Below are 20,756 nucleotides of genomic sequence, written 5' to 3' on the forward strand. Positions count from 1 at the left end.
TTGTTTGGTTTTTTTTGCTATTTTTTTTTAATCTGGCCTAATGGAATAACAGGCTAAGTGGCCTAAAAATCACAGAAATGTTTATCTCCAAACAAGTCAGTCCACTGTTTTGTCATTGCTGCTTCACAGAACCTTTTTATATTTCTATGGGTCTAGAATAGTCAGCTGTTTGTTTCCATAAACAGCCTAGCTAAGTAGCAGATGTTTCCTTGGGCAGTTATTCAACATATCTAGAAAAAAAAAATCCCTTTGCCTTCCAGGCTTCTGACAGCTTTGTTTCCAGCTCCTGACTTCTTTTCCCTGCTGAAATGTTCAACCTTTATAGCAGGCCTGCACAACAGGTGGGCTGTGGGTCTCTTGCAGTTTGAAAAACCATTTGTTTGGCCCTTCAGCTGCTGAGAAGCATCATGTACTGTTTGATTTGCCCAGCTGCCAAGAGGCAGCAACAAGATGTCCAGCAGAAAATGCATATCTCCTGGTTTGTCACTGATCCCTCAGAATGCATGTGCCTCCTAGTCAGCCACCTGGTCAACCAGCAGCCACATGGCTCCAGATCATACACGCACACATTGCCTTGTAGGTCAAGGAAGTGACATATTAAGAAATATTTGGGATATTCAGAAGTAGTACTTGGCAGGGGAGGAGGTGAAACAGAGGTGGAAGGAAAATGAGAAAGCAACAATACAGGGGAAGCTGAAATAGTGTTGAAGTGGGTCGACAGAGAAGAAGGAATGTCACATGGGAAAATGAAAATGTATTTTTATTCTTCAAATTACCTGATCCATTAATTTGAGAATTCTGGCTCTATACTAAACCCAAGCACCTTTCTGCTAGAAGTCCCATGCAACAATAAATGAGTAACAACAAATACATAGCACTTACTAAGTGGTGATAAAACCAGAATAACTGATGAGCAAGTGTCAATTGAATAAAAATGCAGAATTTACAAGTTGATATACATAGAGAGACATTTAGCAGTTTCAAGAGTTTTGATGAGGAAAAAAAGGCAAGAAAAATCTTGGTAAAATGTATAAAGAATCAGATGCTTTTCTTAGGTTTAATCAATTAATACTTTAGAGAACATATGGCCATTGTTTTACATGGAATTATACAGTTGGATGACCTCGTCTTTAGGCAGCTATGGATGCAAATGGAATTGCTTTAGATTAAGGGGGACATGGAAAGGAACAGACAGAAATGCAGAGATAGGAGACAGAAGCTCTGGGAGAAAGATGCAATTATTGAAAGGACTTTACACATAAAAGAAATATACTTAACGCTGGTCATCACAGTCAATATCATGAGGAAAATAAATGAAGAAAATACTAAAGAGAAGACATCTTAGTTAAAGGTGCTGCAAAGAACACTGATGTCCCTAGGAAAGAAATAAATGTTCTGTCATTTGACGATATTGAAAACTATTTTTAAAAAATCATTAGTTAATTTGAGAGTAGTCGTGCACTGGAAAATGTATCCTATCTATGATTAGCAGCCAACAGTAATCTTCTCTAAGTCTACAAACATGAACTCACAAAAATACTCAAGATTTACAGAAATTAGGACAAGAAGTCTGAGGTGATTGGAATTGGAAACAAGGACAGAAAATGTGACTGGGGGAGTGACTGAGACTGGCTAAATACATAGATAGAAACACAGAAACCAGTGCACTGGAAGACACTGTGAAATAAAGTAATAAAAATGATTGGCTGACAATAACTGAGGCTGAAGTTGGGGGACTGAATTATTTGTATTAATAGACAAGAACAGAACCCAGTGGTCGAGAATAGAAGGAAAGAGGGGAGACAGAACACAGATAGGGCAAGAAAGTCAAGTAAAGTCATCTGAGGTTTCTCAGAGGGAGAAATCTTGGTGAGTAACTGGACATGTGGCATACGGATAGAGTGTTATGAGTCAGTATCTGGAGACACCTGGATCTTGCTTAACAAGGATATTGGGCATAAGAAGTCAAAACTTTAGAGGCTGGAATTATGACTGGATATAAAAAGAAACTTGCATTGAAGGGTGTGAGAGAAAAAGGGTCAAGAAAAAGATTATAAAATTTGAAAGTTGATATTAAGACTGATAGAAAACCCAGAAATGAGAGAGAACCAAGAAAAAGAAAGCCTGATGGAGACACTGCTAGAGGTGATACAGGTTGCAAGAAAAATGAAAGGAAGATTCTGTGCCCAAGAGCACAAAATGTATCCCAAGATTGTCTTTATCATAGCAAGTATCTGTAAAACTCCCATAGCAAAATGGTCATTCCTTAGGCCACACTGCTCATATTAAGGTATTACAGTTTATCAGTTACTTGGTTAGTTTTATCACTGTGAATCTTAAGATTCAATTCCATATGTTTTTCAGATGTTGTCTCACAGTGAAACCTCTGACTTTGCAGTTTACTTGTTAAGAACACAACCCTAGAGGATAGTTATCTAGGACATTAGTGAAGCAAAGCCCTCAGCTGTTAGAAAAGGCCAAAATTAAGATTTAATATATGGAAGAAGTTTAGATAATCATTCACAACTATTCTGTAAAGCATGATGTCTAATGATGGAAGTATTATATATAAACCAAGCATTATATAAAGCATTAGAACACACACTGACCACTGAAGATAAAGAAAATATTGGATACATATCCATTTATTCACCTATATTTTTGTCCTCTGCACTGAATGAGACAAGGTATTGTGAAAAATACAGTATCTAATCATATAATTAAAGATTGTATCATGACACATACACAAAGACAGTTGAACAAAGGTGCAGAAGACAACCTTAATTCTACCATTTCCTAATTTTGGAATGCTTGACTTCACAGCCTTGATAATGGCCTTTTCCAATAAAGGTTTTGATCTCATAAAAAACATCATCACAAATTTCCACACACTTTTGTCCATGATTTATACATCAGAAATAGAATTGTGTGCAGTTGCTTCACAGAATCACCAAAAGTTCCTTTTCATTGTGGAAATCCTTCAGATACCCATCTTTCAAACACAAATATAACAAGAAAGAATCAAGGACTATCAGTTCAGATTATTACATGGATTTTTCTTGTTGAAAAATAGATTAAACAAGTTTCAAACCAATGCAGAAACAATTTAGGTTAGGTTTCCATTCAAATGACTGAAGCTGTATATAAGTAATTTTTATTAATGTGGAGGGCAACTGCAGGGCAGCTGTCACCTAATATCTGGGCAGCAAAATGCACACACTAGGTTCTTACAATGGGCAAATTTAAATCATAATTTCTTTCTTGTTCTTGTTCAGTAGCCTCCAAAGGCTTTACAAGGAACTTCACACAGGACCATGCAGTGAGTGTGTTGAATTGCTGTTATTTTCTTTCTCTATTCCTGAATCTGTTCAACATCCCTATTTCCTCTCTCGTCCTTTCTGGGAGGGGAGAAAGACAGATGGCCCTGGAAGGTTCTGTGTGCATGGTAGCTGTGTGGGTATTTTTCTTACATCAGGAAAGTATAATCTGAAACCACTTAGCATTACACTTAACTGAATTGTCAGTATGATTCTAGAGAAGAGGTGGAGAACTAAAGAAAAGCAAGACATTGGTGGGAAAGGGCTTTCATTTTGCTAAGGGACAGGGAGAGTAGATAACAGACTTATCTGGAGAAAGGCTGATAATGCGCTAGAAGAAAAAAATAATATTTGCAGCAGAATAAGGAACTGAGGTGTGAAAATCTGACCAATGGACAAGGAGAACAAATTTTCTACTAGAGGAGAATAATACATGGGTGAGGAAATACTTGATTGAGAGTGAGCAGGATGGAAGAACTTTGAGGACATGGAAAATGCAAAGGGCCTCTTGCAACAAAAACAGACATTTGAGGTAAAAACCAGATACACCTGAGAATTCAGGGAACTGAGCAGGGTAAGAAGACATAGGAGTAAATGATGGAGCTGATTTCAGGAGCAGCTGGAATGATGGCATGTAGAAGTTGGAAATTATTTGGAAGAAAGCAGAAAAGTTGCAAGCTGAGGCAATTGCTAGAAAATTTGAAATAAATTGAAAAGACAAAAAAAATAGCAGCATGAAAGAGGGAAAATTTGATTCATCTTCCTGTTCTTACCAGGATAGCTTTGGGACAAAAGCTATCCATTTGTGACCGATTTGGGCAAAGGAACACATGACAGGAACGTGACAAGGAAAGAATGGTCAATGATGAAGATGGTGCAGAACTAGAACAGTTTAGAAGGTTTTAGATAATGTGTAAAGCGATTTGTGTTTAAATGGAATGAAAATGAAGGTACAGGACTTGGGAGGGAAACTGCTGGGAGAGAGAAAATTGAGAATGTGGGATATAGAGAGAGGAAAAAAAAACATAATAATGTAGGCAGCCAAATACATGGTAAGTAACCAGATGGAGAAGAAAAAAATCAGTGGAAATAAGAAAGTAAAAGCAGCAGTAAATGTCATTGTTCTAGTGCTTAGTAAGAGGTCTGGTAACAAAACAGTATATAAAAGTCAAACATTATCTTTGTATGGTACCTTTTTGTGTGGGATGAGGGGGTCTTGGGAAACCGGATTGGGAGCTAGGCATAGGCATCTAGTGAACCTACAATATGTATGGAGAAGAGGATAATCTGCTTTATTATTATTTAAAACAGAAGCAAAGAAAACATTTAAAACCAGTGTCTACACCAGTTTCTAATAGCTTAGTATCTATTTATATCTCTTAAAAAAACCCGTAAGTACATCGGAGATCCATATTTCAATCATTTATTATGATTATTTGTTAACATTTTATGGATATTGCAACAAACTGTTATCTACTCAGTATTTAAAAAACTCAAACCCAACTCTAAAATACTCTGCATTGCTTCTTTTTATAGTCTTGTATTCAAATTCCTTTTTATTATTGCTCCTATTTTACAAAAGATTTTACATGCATTAAAAGTGAATCTAAATGAGTGCTACATGACAAAAAAATAGAACAGAACATACCCCCTTATTGACAAATGCAATTATCTTCTATGCTTAAATTAGTCCTATTCCTTACTCTTCAAAGTGTTACTTAAAAATAGCAACATTAGATATAACTTCAAGCTGACAAGTATCCATTTATTCATAATAAATAGTAAACAAAATCTTTAGTTTTAATTACCATTTTCTTGCATAATATTTTCTTAAATGCTGAAATTACACTTTGTGTTTCAATTATAACACTTCCCTACAGAGCACTGCAGCTTTCCTACCTTTGTTTGCTTCGTTATAGAACTGCATAGCATGCTCAACACAGTAAATTGAAAAATGATTGTGGATAAAAAGACTATTACCCCAGGCATGCTTTGATACTGAGACACAGATACATTTTTGAGAGGAATAAGAAAGTATTTCCCTAGTAAGTATCTTTTCCCCAGAACCTGAAAGGTGCAAGAGGTGGTATTATTTTTTTAATTGTGGAATATACTGTATTTAGAATAGTATATAATATTTCTTTTATAGTGCATACCAAAGTATACAAAATACAATTTACAGATAAAACGTAAGGACACAATTGAAATAGTGTTTAATTGTGACAATAGGGTCTTTGTTGCCCCAAACGAAATCCAAGAAAGTACTGGAAAAAGGTTTCATCCATTGGAAAGCTTTTGTAGAGTTTTGCAGGTAAAGGGCTCCATCTGTACTGAGCATGCTTTATTCCAGTGCTGCAGGAATGAAGTGGTTCTTTCCCTGCAATTCTTTCTCCTCACTCCTGCCTACAATTGCCATGCTAAATACTGAAATACTAACAGAATGCTCTCAGTGCTTCCCTCCCTGATATCCAGGCAGGTACACAAAAAGAAACAGAAATATACTGAAACTGGTAGGGAATGTGAGCCTGACAGTGAGACAGGGAAAGCAGACACTACAGATGGAGATGTGGTTTGCAACAGGGAAGGCTGGTAACAGGGAATGTCAATGCAGCTCTTGAAATGACTGGGTAAGGGGAGGAGGCAACAGGAAGGGTCAGACACAGCCAGGGGGCTGGAGGTCACTGGGAGAGAAAGAGCTTGTAATTAAGGAAATAATCAGGGTGGCATGAAACCAGGTTCAGAAGAGAATGCTGGAAGAATGTGAAATTAGGAAAAAAGAAGCGCAATGTAATGTAGAGCAAGGAAAAGAGTCAGATTAGCAATTGACAAAAAGTGGGATTAGAGGGAGGAGGAAGAAAGTGGGAGGAACTGGGACAGATACAAAGGGATACATAGTAAGTGGGACACAGAGAAAAGGGAGTTTATGGTGAAAGGAAATCCTCCTTCCAGTATTGGAAATGAACACAGAGAGTCCTGACATTTGGCATGACTTGCCTGCTACTTACTGTTTCTTGAACTATTTCTGAAGCCTGTCACCCTATAATGACTGATTAACAACATCAATGTGTTCCTACAATTACATTTGTGTTGTAGCATTATATATTGTGGTAGAACTAAAAGTTCTGAACTGCTGTACTATGATTGAGCTGAATACATTAAGCTGTAAGACATGACAACTCGATTTCTTGCTTATTCTTTCCTTTTTCTTACAGACCCTCTGCTTTAGTTATATGTTAAGAGTGCAAAGTAGGTACAGGAAATGTCAGAATTAAGGTTGCCTTTGCAGTATGATTCAATATCACAATCAGAAAATATCATGGTCCAGCCTCGAACTAAATAATCATCTGTGGATTTTAGTTTTGTTTTTAATGTACATCATCTTGGACTGATGAATCAAGGAAAAGTCATTACTGAGAACGTCTCCTGTAAATCCTTGATTTCATTTATTTCAAAATTGAAAATATGTGAAATGAGCAATAGTAGGCAGAGGATAGCTGGGAAAGAATGCACAATTATTGTTCAAAAGCTGAAATGCTGTTCCTATATAGTTTGGGATAAGTCCTTTAGAATACATACTTCCAAAATTGTATTGTTCTTATTATAAATATTATAAATATCCAGCTTGATATTTCAGCCTATGAGTGAAACTGAACTCAACAGGAACAGTGATTTGATTACACCTGAATACTTTTGCCAAAAATGCAAAGCATCCTGAAAAATTAGGTCCTTGATACTTGACAGTTAAGTAATATGTCATCTTAATCTGTCTTTGACTCTGTTTCCCAGCTATCAATACTCCGAATGGAATACTCCAAATTTCAATTCTTGCAAGAATGCTCTGAAGATGGAGCAATTAATGTTTGCAAAGAGTGCAAGTACTGCAGCGACCGGTGCAGCAGCATGGCTTCCCAAGAAATTAGAAGTCTGTTTTAGCATCAAAAGAAGTAACAAAATGTCTGGATTATAACAAAAGACATAATGGCTGAATTCTTACCAAATGAATTATGTCAAATGGTGCTTTGAATAATGTATACATTTTACGGGAAGGAAGGCAGGAATCTGGGATAATAGACCTCATAACATATATTCACTTCCCAGGCAACATTTAATCTGGCATATTCCAACTTCTTTGTTATTGACTTCGCAGACATAACTTGCTTTAAATGTATTTGTTTATATATATGTGTTTGCCTTTCATAAGAACTTACTGAATTTTTGGTATTTGTTTATATGTTCAATCCATTAAAAGCTTCTTGACTTTTTTATTCTGTTGTTACAGTCTCCTTGTGGCACACCAGTAACAACTCCTTGGAAGTTAGAAAATGTGATTAAATAACCCACAGAAGATGTCAAATGATACTGTTAGGATGATTGACTTCGAAATGCAAAATAAAGGCAATTGAGTGTGATTACTGGAGCTAATCCTTTAAGGCTTGCCTCTGAAAAAAGCACCTTCATTTACAGTTGAAAACGATTGCTATTTTTATTGTTTAGTATTCATGTAAGTAGATTTAGCCTGTTGATAAGAATAGATATTATAACATAAATACTATCTTCAAAATTTGGTCTTTACTAATATCTTGATGTTTGCAACGTATATATACATCTAGATTCACGGGGGAAGTAATATGGCTCTCTTTAGTATTTCATGTATAAATTTACTCAGCAGATTTGTTTTATTAAAATGTAAATAATGGGATGTGGTAAATGAAAAATTCAAGATGGGAATAAACAGCTTATTTATTGTTAATGCTCAGAGTAGCTTACTGAAACACACCTTTCAGTAACTGCCACTGACTATTAGCTATGAAATTCTCATCATGCCTTGAATGCTACCCATTAGGTTTAGCCATTTGTACAGTTAAAAGGCTCAAGATGCTTCAAATAGACCTTTAAAAACATTATTAACTCAAATCAAACTACACACATTCACAAAAACTGCGTTCAACATGTCTGAGATTCAACCCGATACTGCTTCAAATTAATTATTCTTCTTTAATTGCTCTGTATAAACAGAAATGACCTATTAATTTAAAGAAAATCTATCAGCACAGAATGTATTCTCTCTTATAAACAAGCAAGATGAACTTGACCTTGTTTGAACTTGTTTTGATGTGGCCCAGATGGTAGGCTACATGCTTGAATAGCAGCCTAAAGCTGAGGAAAAACTCATATAGCAAGATCTAGATTTATAGCCTTTTGCAAATTCCTACCTTGTATTGTCCTTTCAGCATCTGTTCTGCCCCCGCTGCGGTCAGCTTCTATCTCTGGGGTCAGAGAGTCTACAAACATAGAAAGGTAAGACTGACACATATTTCATTTGATTCTTATAACCCTTTTTACAACCTGTTACTCCAATGTTGAATTACAATACAATCAACCTTTGTCAGTTTTTTTAATGTTGAACAATGACTGGAGGCCAGGACAATTTTTTGTTAGACTGGGAAGATTAATGAGCAATAGATTTTTCAGGCATAAAGGGGGGGAGAAAAAAAGGTAGAAAAAAAAATGGACTTCTCAAGCTAATAATATAAAATTGTCCTAGTTTGAACATTCTCTCCAGTGAGTTTATTTGCACATACTATATAAAGTAAAAAAGTAATAAAGAGAGAGGTATCACTTGAATGAAGGAAAGAAAGGAGATTTTCTTTTTTGTCCTTTCCATCATGTTATAAATTTTCAATATAACAAGATTCTTTTGGCACGTAAATTGAAAGTTAATGACACAGAGGCAAAAATTGGCTTCTTACCATTTAGGACCCTGAGACTATCTGTTGAAGCTGCCTGTTTCAGTGTTTGTTCTGCTTGCTCTCGTCGTTTAGTCTCAAATTCAAGTGCTTCCTGCAATTTCCTCTTTGCCTTCTTTTCCTTCTTTAGCCTTTTCTGAATTATTGCTGTGAAAAAAAAATAACATCAGTATACTCCAGTTTGGATCTGAAACTTGGCTGCACGATTACCTATTAAGAGTCCTGAGAAATGCTACAGCTGCAACATTCATATAAATTGATTAATTACACAATACCCATTTAAATTACTTGAAATTTGCTGGAATCACCCTGGAATATTCTAAGAGCTACTGTTCTATCTGACAATATTCAAAAGAGTACGCGGTATCAAGCAATGACTTTTTTACTCTTTTTTTTTTTTTTTTTTTTTTTTTTAATAAACAGCTGAGAATGCAAATTTTCAAATCAGAAAACCCCAGAAACCAGCAATGGAATGTACTTTTTGAATCATCTGACGTATATAAGACCCTGTCTCTGGAGTGAGGTGGTTTTTCAGAATTAATTTCACCATTTCTATTTCCCCTAGCACAGTTAATAGATGCACAGTGATGGAGTTCTTGCCTCCCTGCAGTTTCTCTTGTGTAAGAGGGGGATCCATGTGCCTGGGTGCTGGGCACTCCCCACCCTCCTCTGGTCCTCATTTCCTGGGGAAAGGCCCTGAGACTTCTAACTCCCCTTCAAGATCTGCTTCCTGCAAGCCATCTGACCTCTTGGTGCCTGGTCTCTTCCCCATATTTACTCCTTTCCCACATTTCCCTTTTGTCTTTCCTTTTTCTCTTTCTTGCTTTCTGTTGGTGCCTGTCCCATCAGCCATCTAACCTTGAAGAACTTGCGGCAAATCCTTTATGGTGCTGGATCCTCCAGTCAAGTAAATACTACGATGCTATGTCAAATGTGAGGGAAAATACTAGTAAAGAAAGGAGGATTTTGAAATTAAGTATAGAAAGTCCTTATTTAGAAAAAATCTTTCCCTTGTATCTCTTCAGCTTAAACTCTGTAGGAAAATGATGGCAAGTCCAGGATGGGACTTCATCACAATTTTCTTTCTTACAACCACAAAGGTAAGACTTGCAGGATCCCTAACTAAAGGAACATATCACATGTTATGCTCCTGATGGAAAAGGGTAATGTCAACCAATTTTTCTACTCTATTAAAACCAAAGTGGGCCTCTGAAGCAATCATGTAAAGTTGTAAAGCATAGCATTATCTCCCCTGCCACACCCGAACCATTCTTAAATAGTACATTTAGGGTTTTCACGGATGTGAAATCTTTTGTCCCAAGATCTTCTGGATAATTCTTTCCAGGAGAGTCTGTTATTTTTACACCAACTAAGAAACTACCTACTAAATTACTCACTAAAGAATTCTTTACACATATGAAAAGAATTACCCTTACCAAATCCAGATATGAGGAACTGTTAAGTTTGCATGCCAAAATCCATCTAGACCTGTATCTCACTCCAAAGTAACCTCTAGTACCTGCCTAGCAATGAATGCTGGAAAATACAAAAATATACTTCCACCAGTTCATACTCCCCAGGGACAGTAGACTGTGATGGTGGTATCTTTCACAAAATGCAAATAATTAAATTTTTAAAGGGAACTGTTCATTGTTATTACTCTTTAATTTATATGCGAAGAAGAACCACCTTTTAGATGATCTTGTATATTTTGTGCTGCCATACAGAACTGTTCAGGCACAAAATTAACATAAGCACATATCCTGTAGTCAGAATAACTACATAATTTACATCCAAGACTTTGGAATTTTTGGTTCTTTCTCATTTTGTACAACACCAACTACTTTACAGTCTAATTAGCTCATACTATCAAAGAACATCTAGCATCTATACAAAGGCTAAACTAAATACATTTTGAATCATTGCATGGTTTTAATGTTTTCATTATAAGTACTTTGAAAGTGATTGCAATAAATGAGAAGGAAACATATGTTGCTTTCTGAATTAAAATGTCATCATGGCTGACACATTGTAGATGTGACTACAGCAGTCAGAGCCAGAATTAGCAAACCCTTACTGTGTAGCTGCTCACAGAAGAGATATTATCCTACTTTCACCAGTTGATGAGACACATCCTACAGCCTTAGGAATCGTTAATTGGAAAATTTAAAAAGAAGGAAGGAAGCAGTACAGTAAATAAGCAGCTCTTTAGAACATACAGTAGCAGCAGTGAATCCAATGCTCCACAAAAAAAGGAAAAATTACTCATATTACTCATATATAGCCACTAAAGAAAATTATATTTGACTTATATTAACATGATGAGCAAAAGATAGATCGATGTTACCTAATGCTAAAGATCGCCTTCACAAAGGGTTTGACCTCTATGTGACACAGTGTCTTGTGTTTCTTTGCTGCAGCTTTTAAGTGTATTTCAGTATTTCCATACAGTGTCTCTTCACTTAGCAGGGATCCTGGTACATTTCTTCCTTCTTGCTCATGCTTCCATTAAGACATGTGAAACTTTCCTTAAGATATGACACTTGCTATCTGGAAAGCTAACAGTAGGTAAAGGCTCCTATGCATTTTTCTGCCTTTAATTGAAGAATAAATAGTCACAATAATTTCAACCTGGCCTTATTTTTTCTCTCTTACTTCGATCTGTTAATTTTAAAGAATAATCCATCACTTTTCTTTGTTTTATATGGAAGTAGCCACTAGCAGAGATAGTCATCCTCATTATATTTGCTTTGCTGCATACCACCATTAAGTGTTCCAATCCATTCCTCTTTGGTCTGACTCTTTTCCCCAGTGCAAGATCATCATTAGAGGGATACATATACAAAAGCAGGTAATGCATCATGCTGAAAATAATATTGCCAATTATTTCAGTAACCTGAACAAAATAAAGGACTATCCCATGTTTTTTTCTAACATATAACTTTGAGTTAAATTCATTTTGCTTAATTTTCACTGTTCAAAACACATGTGTCTAGCACAGCCTACTCAACCATGTGACCTCTGGAGTTAAAGGGAAGAGAAAGAAGTCTTCACAGTGCAATTGACCCACCCAACCTATCTGAGAACAGCTTCTCCCTTTATTGTTCAGCAAGCAAACTTCTATTCATTAAAATGAGACACCTAATTTTAAGATGGCAAAACTACAGTCAGATGGGTTCCTGCCCAAACCTTTTCTCTTGTGCATGTGATTGCACAACTCTAAAAGGGAACATATATTTGAGCAGTTGTGAGAAAGATGTGAAGACTAACCAAATTACTCTTTTACCAAACTATTTTAAAAGTGTAATATAATTGTATTAAGCAGAATAGACCTGTTGTGGACAAAGGGATAATTCATTGCACAGGTGTGATAATTGCTAATAGCAATTGTCTTTCAAAATGTACTCTCAAAAGCTAAAAAAATGGTAATTAATGATGTGATATTCCTACCCTTCAATGGGTGAAGGCATGAAAAAGGATTACATTTAGTACTTACTGCTAGCATGTAAGTTTAAGGCATAATGACATTGGCTTTGAATCCAACTGTTCTTGGGATTCTCTGTTTAGGTGGTTACCAGAAACGTAAACTGAACAAGAAGAGATTTGTAGCTCTAGCCCTACAAAAATACACATCTGACTTGTCATGGTCTGAGTTAAACAGCGAGTCCCAGAGGTTAACTGTCCTTGCAAACGAACCGGGCACTTTTAAAGGGTGAGACATACAGAGACAGAGAAATGGACGCATAAAGAAAGATAGAAACATGCTCGTAATGCACATAGTTAATGCCAATCACTGCAAACTGCCTCACCATTGCTATCAATGTAATTATTTAAAAATCTCTAACATGTACAGGCTTTACAGTGGCTGATGTTAACGCTACAGATGCTACCAACGCTTCTGCTTCATCAAGAAGAACCTTAACTGCTACTTCTACAAACATGTATTTTATTTACTATGCATTATGAAGAGCTCATATATTACCATTATCTTTATATTTATTACCTCCAGTTTGCCTAAATATGCACTACAAGAACAGAGCAGAGTTCCTAAAAACTTGCAGATTCTTAAATTTGATGCAGATTGTCTTTGTCTTAAGTAGCTGTCCCTTTTCCTAATGATCACAACCTGCAAAGGTCTGTAACAGCACCTAGGGTATTTATAATTGCTTTTGTATTACTGATGTTACAATATTCAAGAAAAATGTTGAGAAAAAGGAGGTTCCTTGCTCCAAGTCTCATGAAGATCCTATACAAAATTAGGCAGGTTATAAAACATCCTTCACTGCAGTCAGCTGAGACAAAACATGATTTAAGGGTGGTAAAATTTTGAACAAATGCAGGTGTTTGTTAGAAAATTCTTTCCTAAGGAAATAAATTACATGGTGTTTATGTCTGCTTAAGCAAGATACCTCTGTTCTTCTGCTCCACAGCCAACTGTTTTTCAAGTGTTTCCCTCAGTTCTCGTTCCCTGAAGAGTTCCATCTTCAGTTCTGTTTTTTCCAGTTGGACCTGTTTCTCTTGAGCTCTGGCATTGTCTATAGCAACCTTTAGTAGACCCTGTTCAGAGATAAAGTTGGATAATATTTGGAGAATGTTAGAACAGTTGACATAATAACTACCTACCTTTATTTTTCCTTGATAGTCACGTGAGATTTTAGAAATAAAATAATTCTGTCACAGTATCAAAGTTACCAATTATCAACAACAATATTTAACTGGAAATAACTTTAACAGGTGGACAAAAGTCTGTAAAAACCTGGAAGTCATGTTTTCCCAGAAAATGTAAACTCACCTCTGACTGTGCATATAACTAATGTAAAAAATGTATAGGAATAGGTTTACACCTTTTAAGAAAACTGAAAAGTTGTCAGTCTCACAGTCACATCATACACAGAATTCAATCTCTAGTCCAACTCAAGCCAATGGAAATTAGCTAAGGGAGAAAGTCTCTTTTAAAGTCTTGCCATTTTGCTCCTCATCCTTGTTAATTACCATGGACTACAGCTATATTGGGATGTTAAGCAAAGGATGGTCACAAAGCAGGAAGATATCTCTGTTTTAACAAGTCTGTTCCCTGATTTTGTATGATTATTATCTGACAGCAGAAAAACAAAACACAATCATGTCTCGATTTCTTGATCTGAGATGGTTAATACAAACTGTACCCTTTTTTCTGTTGTTAGTGTATCAGGAAATAACAATTCAGATTATTCTAAACTTCTTTTGAGAATTCCAACTTCAAACTTCCTTCTTCTTTTGAAAGGAAATAAAATGATCCTGGCACAGATAATAGTGTATTATTAATAATAACAACTAGATAGGACACTGACACAGGTCATCAAAATAGAAGGAGAAATGAAATTGAAATAAATGAACATGCAAATGTCCTTTTCCATTTTCCAAAAGTCTAGCCATCAGGCTCTTGGGTCTACACCCAAATCCCTCCTACTGAAGCTATCATAATAAAGTAGATAATTAAGCACGGATATTCATATATGAACCTCCATGGATATGAAACTAACTCTCCTATATCCTAGGCAAGACTCCTGATAACCATAGAGATAATTTGACCCAACAGAGATTTAATTACTGATATAAAGCAAAACAATGCCAACAAGAGAGACAGAACAGTACTCACCAATGGCTCTGCTAGGGAAACATTCAGCTAACAGATACAAGGTTCACACTCAGGACCAGGTTTGAGCACTACAGACATAAAAACATGATGCCCCATTCCCAAATAAGCTTCCTGACCCCTCAGCCACACTTCCTAAATTGGATTCTGGGTTGTATGTTTTTAAAAAAATTTTTTTTTTTATTAAGTATCTCCAAAAAAAGAATGGACAAAGCAGCATGTATAATGATTCTTGAGAAACAGAAAAAGTACTTTTTGTGTTAGTCTGCACATTTATCCCTCTAGTCTTCCCAGTGCCAATGATTGCTTTAAAATTTGTATCCTTCAAACTCCTCTTTTAGTACTGTTTTCAGAGCCTGTTATTTTCAGTACTCCTCATCCTCCTTCTTAAATCAATTGTTGCCTCAAGTCTTGTCTTGTTCAGAGCTTAATGCTCTGCAGCTCTGTTACACTTCAATCTATTGAAGTCCACAAAAGCTAAAAGAACTCAACACCTGACTGCAAGGCCCAGATGGTCAGCAAAATGATATACGCTACGTGATTACAGAACCATGTTTGGAAAAATGGTAACAATGGTAACACAGCAAATGTCCTCACAAAATGTTTAAAGTTTTACCAGTTTTCTTTTGCTGTCGTAAAATAACTAAACCACAAAGGTATTTGGGGTTGAATGTTAAACCTGAATGACTATTAAAGAAAAACAAAGAAAGTACATATAAAGCTCTACATTACATATGCAAAGCAAAGTACAATTTGAAATACTTGGAAAGTGGTTTTTTTAGAAGTTAGTATTAATTTGAATTCTGTTCCTTTTCCACAGTCATATTCTCCTACATTTGGTGCATTTGAATTAGTAAAAAACTGAAGTAGGAGTTGTTAATCAATACCTGCTTCTGGCTTATGCTTAAACTCTAGAGTGTTTTAATTTCCTCCAATTCATCACTTAGTGGAATATGTGATTCATCCAAATCATAAATAAACCAGATCAAGAGAAATTACATGAAAAGTATTTGTTGATGAAAAGTGTATTGTCTGGTAAGTTTAGAGCTGCAAACACTGTCTTCCCAAATTCTTAAAATCCATCTTGTTTAACAATAAAATCAAGCTGCTAAAGCAACTGCCGTCTTTACTCAATTCAACTACATTCATGTACATGTTTCTTCTTCATCAGGAACAAACAATTAGCAACAAATGAAAGAGATCATTACATCAAGTGCCCTTTTAGATCACCCCAATTAAAACTTTAGTTTAGCTGTATTTTAATTCTAAGATACCAAATTCTAATTTTCTGCTCTGATTGCTCTTGTTGACTTATCTTTGAAAGATGTACTCTCGGTGCAAAGCCTAGAGATTATTTAGCAAGATGCCAATGTTGGCATCACTTAATGTGTTGATTGGTTGTATTATCAGTAGCAGTTTAAAATAAATTACTATTAAACTATTATTGTCCTTGGCTGACAAAACACAATATTTTGGTGTTCTTTAAATATGAAACAATCATTGTGAATAAACATGGAGAATAACACTAGAGTGTAACACTGATGTGTGTAATTTTATATTAAGAATTGCTGCAAAGTACGAAGTTGCTAAAAGAATATTACATTTTCTATTGAATTTCTTCACCACACTTCCTCCCCCAGCCTTTCCTTTTTTTATACTTGCTAACATAGCTAATGGTAATACATTACCTATTGCTGCTGATTATGTCTGAAAAATATTAGCTTTTTGGAGCCAAGATCCACTAGGGACTACTTATAAGCTACACAAAATTAAGTTTCATTTTTAGAAGTTAAATCAGTGCACATCAGTAGGCATCCAAGGAAAAAAAAATCTGCACTAGAGCCAAACTGATGCATATCAAAGGTGCTGTTGCTGCCAATGACAGCACTAACGCAGAAATACTGGAAACATTCAATATCTCCCTTTATTCAGTGCAGAAGGGTCTGAGAAAAACTAAAAAAGTACAACATTTAAAAAATCATCAGTGCCCCCTGGAACAGGAATAGCAATTTCAGAGTTGCAGGAAATTCTATTAATTCTCCCAGTGGATCAGCTGTAGGAGATTATACAAAATACAGTATGTCCAACTTGTACGTGCTATGGCTAATCCTCTAACCTGATATTAAATCAATATGCTGCCAATGACAATGGGAAATGCAGTGCAACATAGGAAATTAACAAAAAGAAAATATTTCTCTTTAGGAAAGGTCAGATGTTATGAAGGCTGCATAACGATAATTGCAGTGAACATGCTCAGGGTTCCAGATTTGTTTTTAATACAGTATGGCTCTATCTGGAGCCTGGCTTCTCGGTGTCATTCTTAATTTTTATTTCAATGTAAATGTCAAAAATGGAAGTTTTATTCCCTGGAGATTTATAGACCATTCTGATTTATTTTGTTTTCTTTACTGTACTTTTTTTAGTATTTTCCACTGACAAATCCTTTAGAACTGTCCCAAATGCACAGCAAAGTTGATATATGAGTTTCTTCCCATTCTCTGATCTGAAAACACCATCATGTAAGGGCAGCCTCATGATCCTACAGAAACAAAACATGTATCAAACCTCAACTCAGTCTTAAAACCAGTATTACTCATCACTATTTTTAAATTATGCAAATAATGTGTTGCCTACTTTGAAAGGGGTGGAGGGAAAGGTATATAGAAGCTCCTTCTCTTTCTAGCTGCATCTATAAGTGTGTGTTCCAACTAACAGAATTTAGTTGGCTGTACATTTATATGTGACATCAAAATGACCTTGCTAATTAGTTTGACAGTCTATCTAGAAGATCATATCCCGTTTCCAACAATTGCCCACATTGAGTTAGAAAGGAAAACTAGAAGATCAGGGCATGCACACCACGAAGTTTTCCTGGTCAAACCTCCCAGCTTCCAGAGGGTTGGAGCTCCGGGGCTTCTTTCTGCAGTATTAGCCATTCATGGTGAAAACACTTTCAGATAACATTGCTTCTCTTTTAGTCAGGAAAATATATATCATTTGTATGGTCTCACCATTAAAAGTATCTAGTGAAAGGCTCTACAAAAAAAAATATATATAAACTTGCAATTTTAGTTAACTTCGCAGGTTAATTTTTGAATATCTGCTATTTATAACTGACTAGTGACTAAGTACCATGAGCAAGACAACATATTAGAATATCTCTAGAGATGACTCCTGAAAGACAATGCTTTTAATATCTCAGATCAAATACTTTATCACAGATAAAGGCATATTACACAAGTATAAATGACATTTTTCCATTACTACTTTCTGTGAAAAATAAAATAATTCTCTTGAATTTCAGCAGAAGATAAATAAAATAAATTTACTTTTAATGAAGTAAAACTGTGATTTTTTACTTTATCCACTCTTTGCAGTATTTTTCTCTTAGTATTTAGTCATAGATAGTATCAGTGCAGGAGACTCACAGCAATAAAGCCAGTAGTTTTCTTTGTTTTCAGAGGGGAATTTAGTTTGTAACCATGCAGTGCTTTTATTAATATCAATCAGATACTTGCAAATTATTTTAGGCATCTCTTTAAAAATATTTAGCAACAAAAATATGTCAGTACAATACAGTCTTGATAGAAAAATACAGCTATCATGGTGCAACTATATAATCCCTTAGATATTAATGGAAATTCAGCTCAGGGACGGTAAAGATTCAGACTCTAAAAGCTTGAAAGAACATTACTATTACCCAAGAATATTGTAGCCACATGACAGGCCATGGCTGTAACATACTTTGGCATAATCAGGCCATGACTCAAAAAGGTAAACTTATGTGAGGGGAACAGAGACATCTTTAGCCTTCTCACCAGCACACACACAGCATTTTGCTGTGACTCACCTTCCCTCACCCTTCATCCTCCCTGCAACTGCACATACATTTCCAGCATTTAATCTAGAAGAAATCTACAAATACACTTTGGGAAAAAACAGACATATGACTCGATTTAAGTTCTCTGGGGAAATTTATTTTCTCTTCCTTTTAGATGTGCAGATACAATTCCAAATAAAAAACCCCATGTTTCCAATCTTACTCCTTTTTTTAATGTGTGTATTTGCTTAATTACATTCTTTTATAGTTTACTGTTTGTATTTCAGCAGTCCCCAGCAAGAACAACATTGGTTATTCTGGGTATTGTATATTGTTATTATCTCCTCTTTAAATGTACAAATAATTAAACATTGTATTTTGCTTAAAGAAGGATTTATGGAGAAGTAAAAAAAACCCCCATATATATGGCATACAGAAAGACATACTGGTGACAACAGAAGCAAATAGGCTTGTTTAATGTTTGCCTAAAATTATGAATTTGTGATCAGGGGCTATCCATTTAACTTTAGTATGGATGGAAGAAACAGACCCACTTGTGTTCAGAGGTCAGTTCTAAAGGATGACTCAGACTTCTACAACAGAATTACAGTTAGGCAACAAATTCACCTTAGTTCATCAGCATCTGCAGGACTTATAGCACATTAGTTTTTAAGTTACAAAAGCGTTTAGAAATTTTTGCTCTCATACCCAAAAAGCACAGTTCCAATGACAAGGTTTAGGATCCTTTTTACCTTGGCAAAGGTCAAAATTAGAGCACTTAGTGCCCATATGACACCCTAATCGCATTCTGTTTTAAACCAGGACAGTCTCTGCAAGCTTTTTGGAGGCCTCCAAGTCTATATTATTCAGATCCTCTGGATCCTGCACCTCACACAACTTAATATACAGAAGGGGATCACGGCAGAGATCCACTGTCAAGTCCATGCACATTAGTGTAGCCAGAAGCTCCTTGGTTATATATTTCTGTGATAAACATATTCCTAAAATGTAGGCTACCTCCAGCACTACATGTGCCATGTTGTGGATGCTTCCCAGACCCATTACCTAACAAAAAATGTTCACTTGCATTTCACAAGTAGACATATACCCTTTCAGTGAAAGGACACCTCCCTATTTTCAGCATGAATCACCCTGGGGGAAAAAAGAGCAGTCTTTAGCAAATCCACTCATGAAGCCGTTGGCTAGATTTCTGCTATTTTCTCTTTTAAAAGCACCTTAGTACTTAAGGCAGGGAATGGACTGTAGGCCAGATGATCTTTCCAAGGAAGTTAGACCTGCTCCACTGATGCAACAAGAGAACAGTGAGGTATCACACTGCTCCACCTCCCCATGAAACCACATCTCTACTGAAAGGGATGCAAAATTCATCAGGTCCAAAGGACAGCAAGGAACCATTTACTCAGTGAAAAGAGTCCTTCTAATTCAGGTAATAAAGGCACCATGGGTTTCAGGCACTACTTACACATTTCCTAGCAAAGTCACAAATTACGGTGCAATCAGGGACCATGGTACAGAATTGCCTCTTCCCACAGATGCCATCAACAAATTTGAACTTGTAGTCAAATACCTAAAACTCTGTTGGGGAAGTGTCAGCATCACAGTATCTGACTCATTTGTGGGCATGGGGTAGTCCCCTCTCATTGCAATAGCGGCTAAATATGGAAACCATTTTAAATAATTTTAAATGGAATTGATTAACAAAATTGACACTATTGTCCATAGGATATTGTAATATACTCTACTGCTCTTAGAGTCAACTTTTCCTACACAGATGGGAAAATGAACTAATTTTACTTATTTTTTTATTTGATGAAGCGGTTTTCTAATGTTGTCCTGATAAAAATTGAATCTGGAGCAGGGGAGGGGGAGGAAATGCCTTTCATATACCATTATGAAAGGATCCCTAGAAATCTGTCAAAAACATGTATTGTGATGTGCAGACATACTGAAAAACTCCAAAAGGACTTATGTCCCACCACTTTTCCCTAATAGATGATTTGTCATGATATGGAATCTCGATGTAAGGAGTAGGATGTACAAAAGCACAACGAGAGAAGGCACAGAAAAGTTTCTGGTTTGCTTATGATGTTGCCTTTTATCTTTTCATCCCAGGGAAGATTAGAGCATTTAAAAAAAAAAAAAGTAATGACTGAATTTCACATTTACATTTTCTGTAAAACAAAACTGAATGCATTCTTGGCAAATGAATCCTGGTC

The 20,756-nt window shown here is 35.9% G+C and overlaps 1 protein-coding gene across 6 annotated transcripts in view; it reads right to left on the bottom strand.

The window, feature by feature from the left end:
* Positions 1-20,756, bottom strand: part of DACH1 (dachshund family transcription factor 1) — a 356,766-nt gene that overhangs the window by 28,869 nt on the left and 307,141 nt on the right. For 4 of the 6 annotated variants that reach the window (XM_039562277.1, XM_039564712.1, XM_039564057.1 and 1 more), the window contains 3 exons: positions 13,474-13,621; positions 9,068-9,211; positions 8,531-8,599 (listed from right to left, as the gene is read on the bottom strand). In XM_039562277.1, the coding sequence (XP_039418211.1) occupies positions 8,531-8,599; positions 9,068-9,211; positions 13,474-13,621 (361 nt within the window). Of the gene's footprint in view, positions 1-4,509; positions 4,577-8,530; positions 8,600-9,067; positions 9,212-13,473; positions 13,622-20,756 lie in introns of all 6 variants that reach the window. The other 2 variants (XM_039565348.1, XM_039563475.1) reach the window with 1 other exon arrangement.

Source organism: Corvus cornix, chromosome 1 (genome assembly GCF_000738735.6).
Source record: "Corvus cornix cornix isolate S_Up_H32 chromosome 1, ASM73873v5, whole genome shotgun sequence".
Classification (NCBI taxonomy): domain Eukaryota; kingdom Metazoa; phylum Chordata; class Aves; order Passeriformes; family Corvidae; genus Corvus; species Corvus cornix.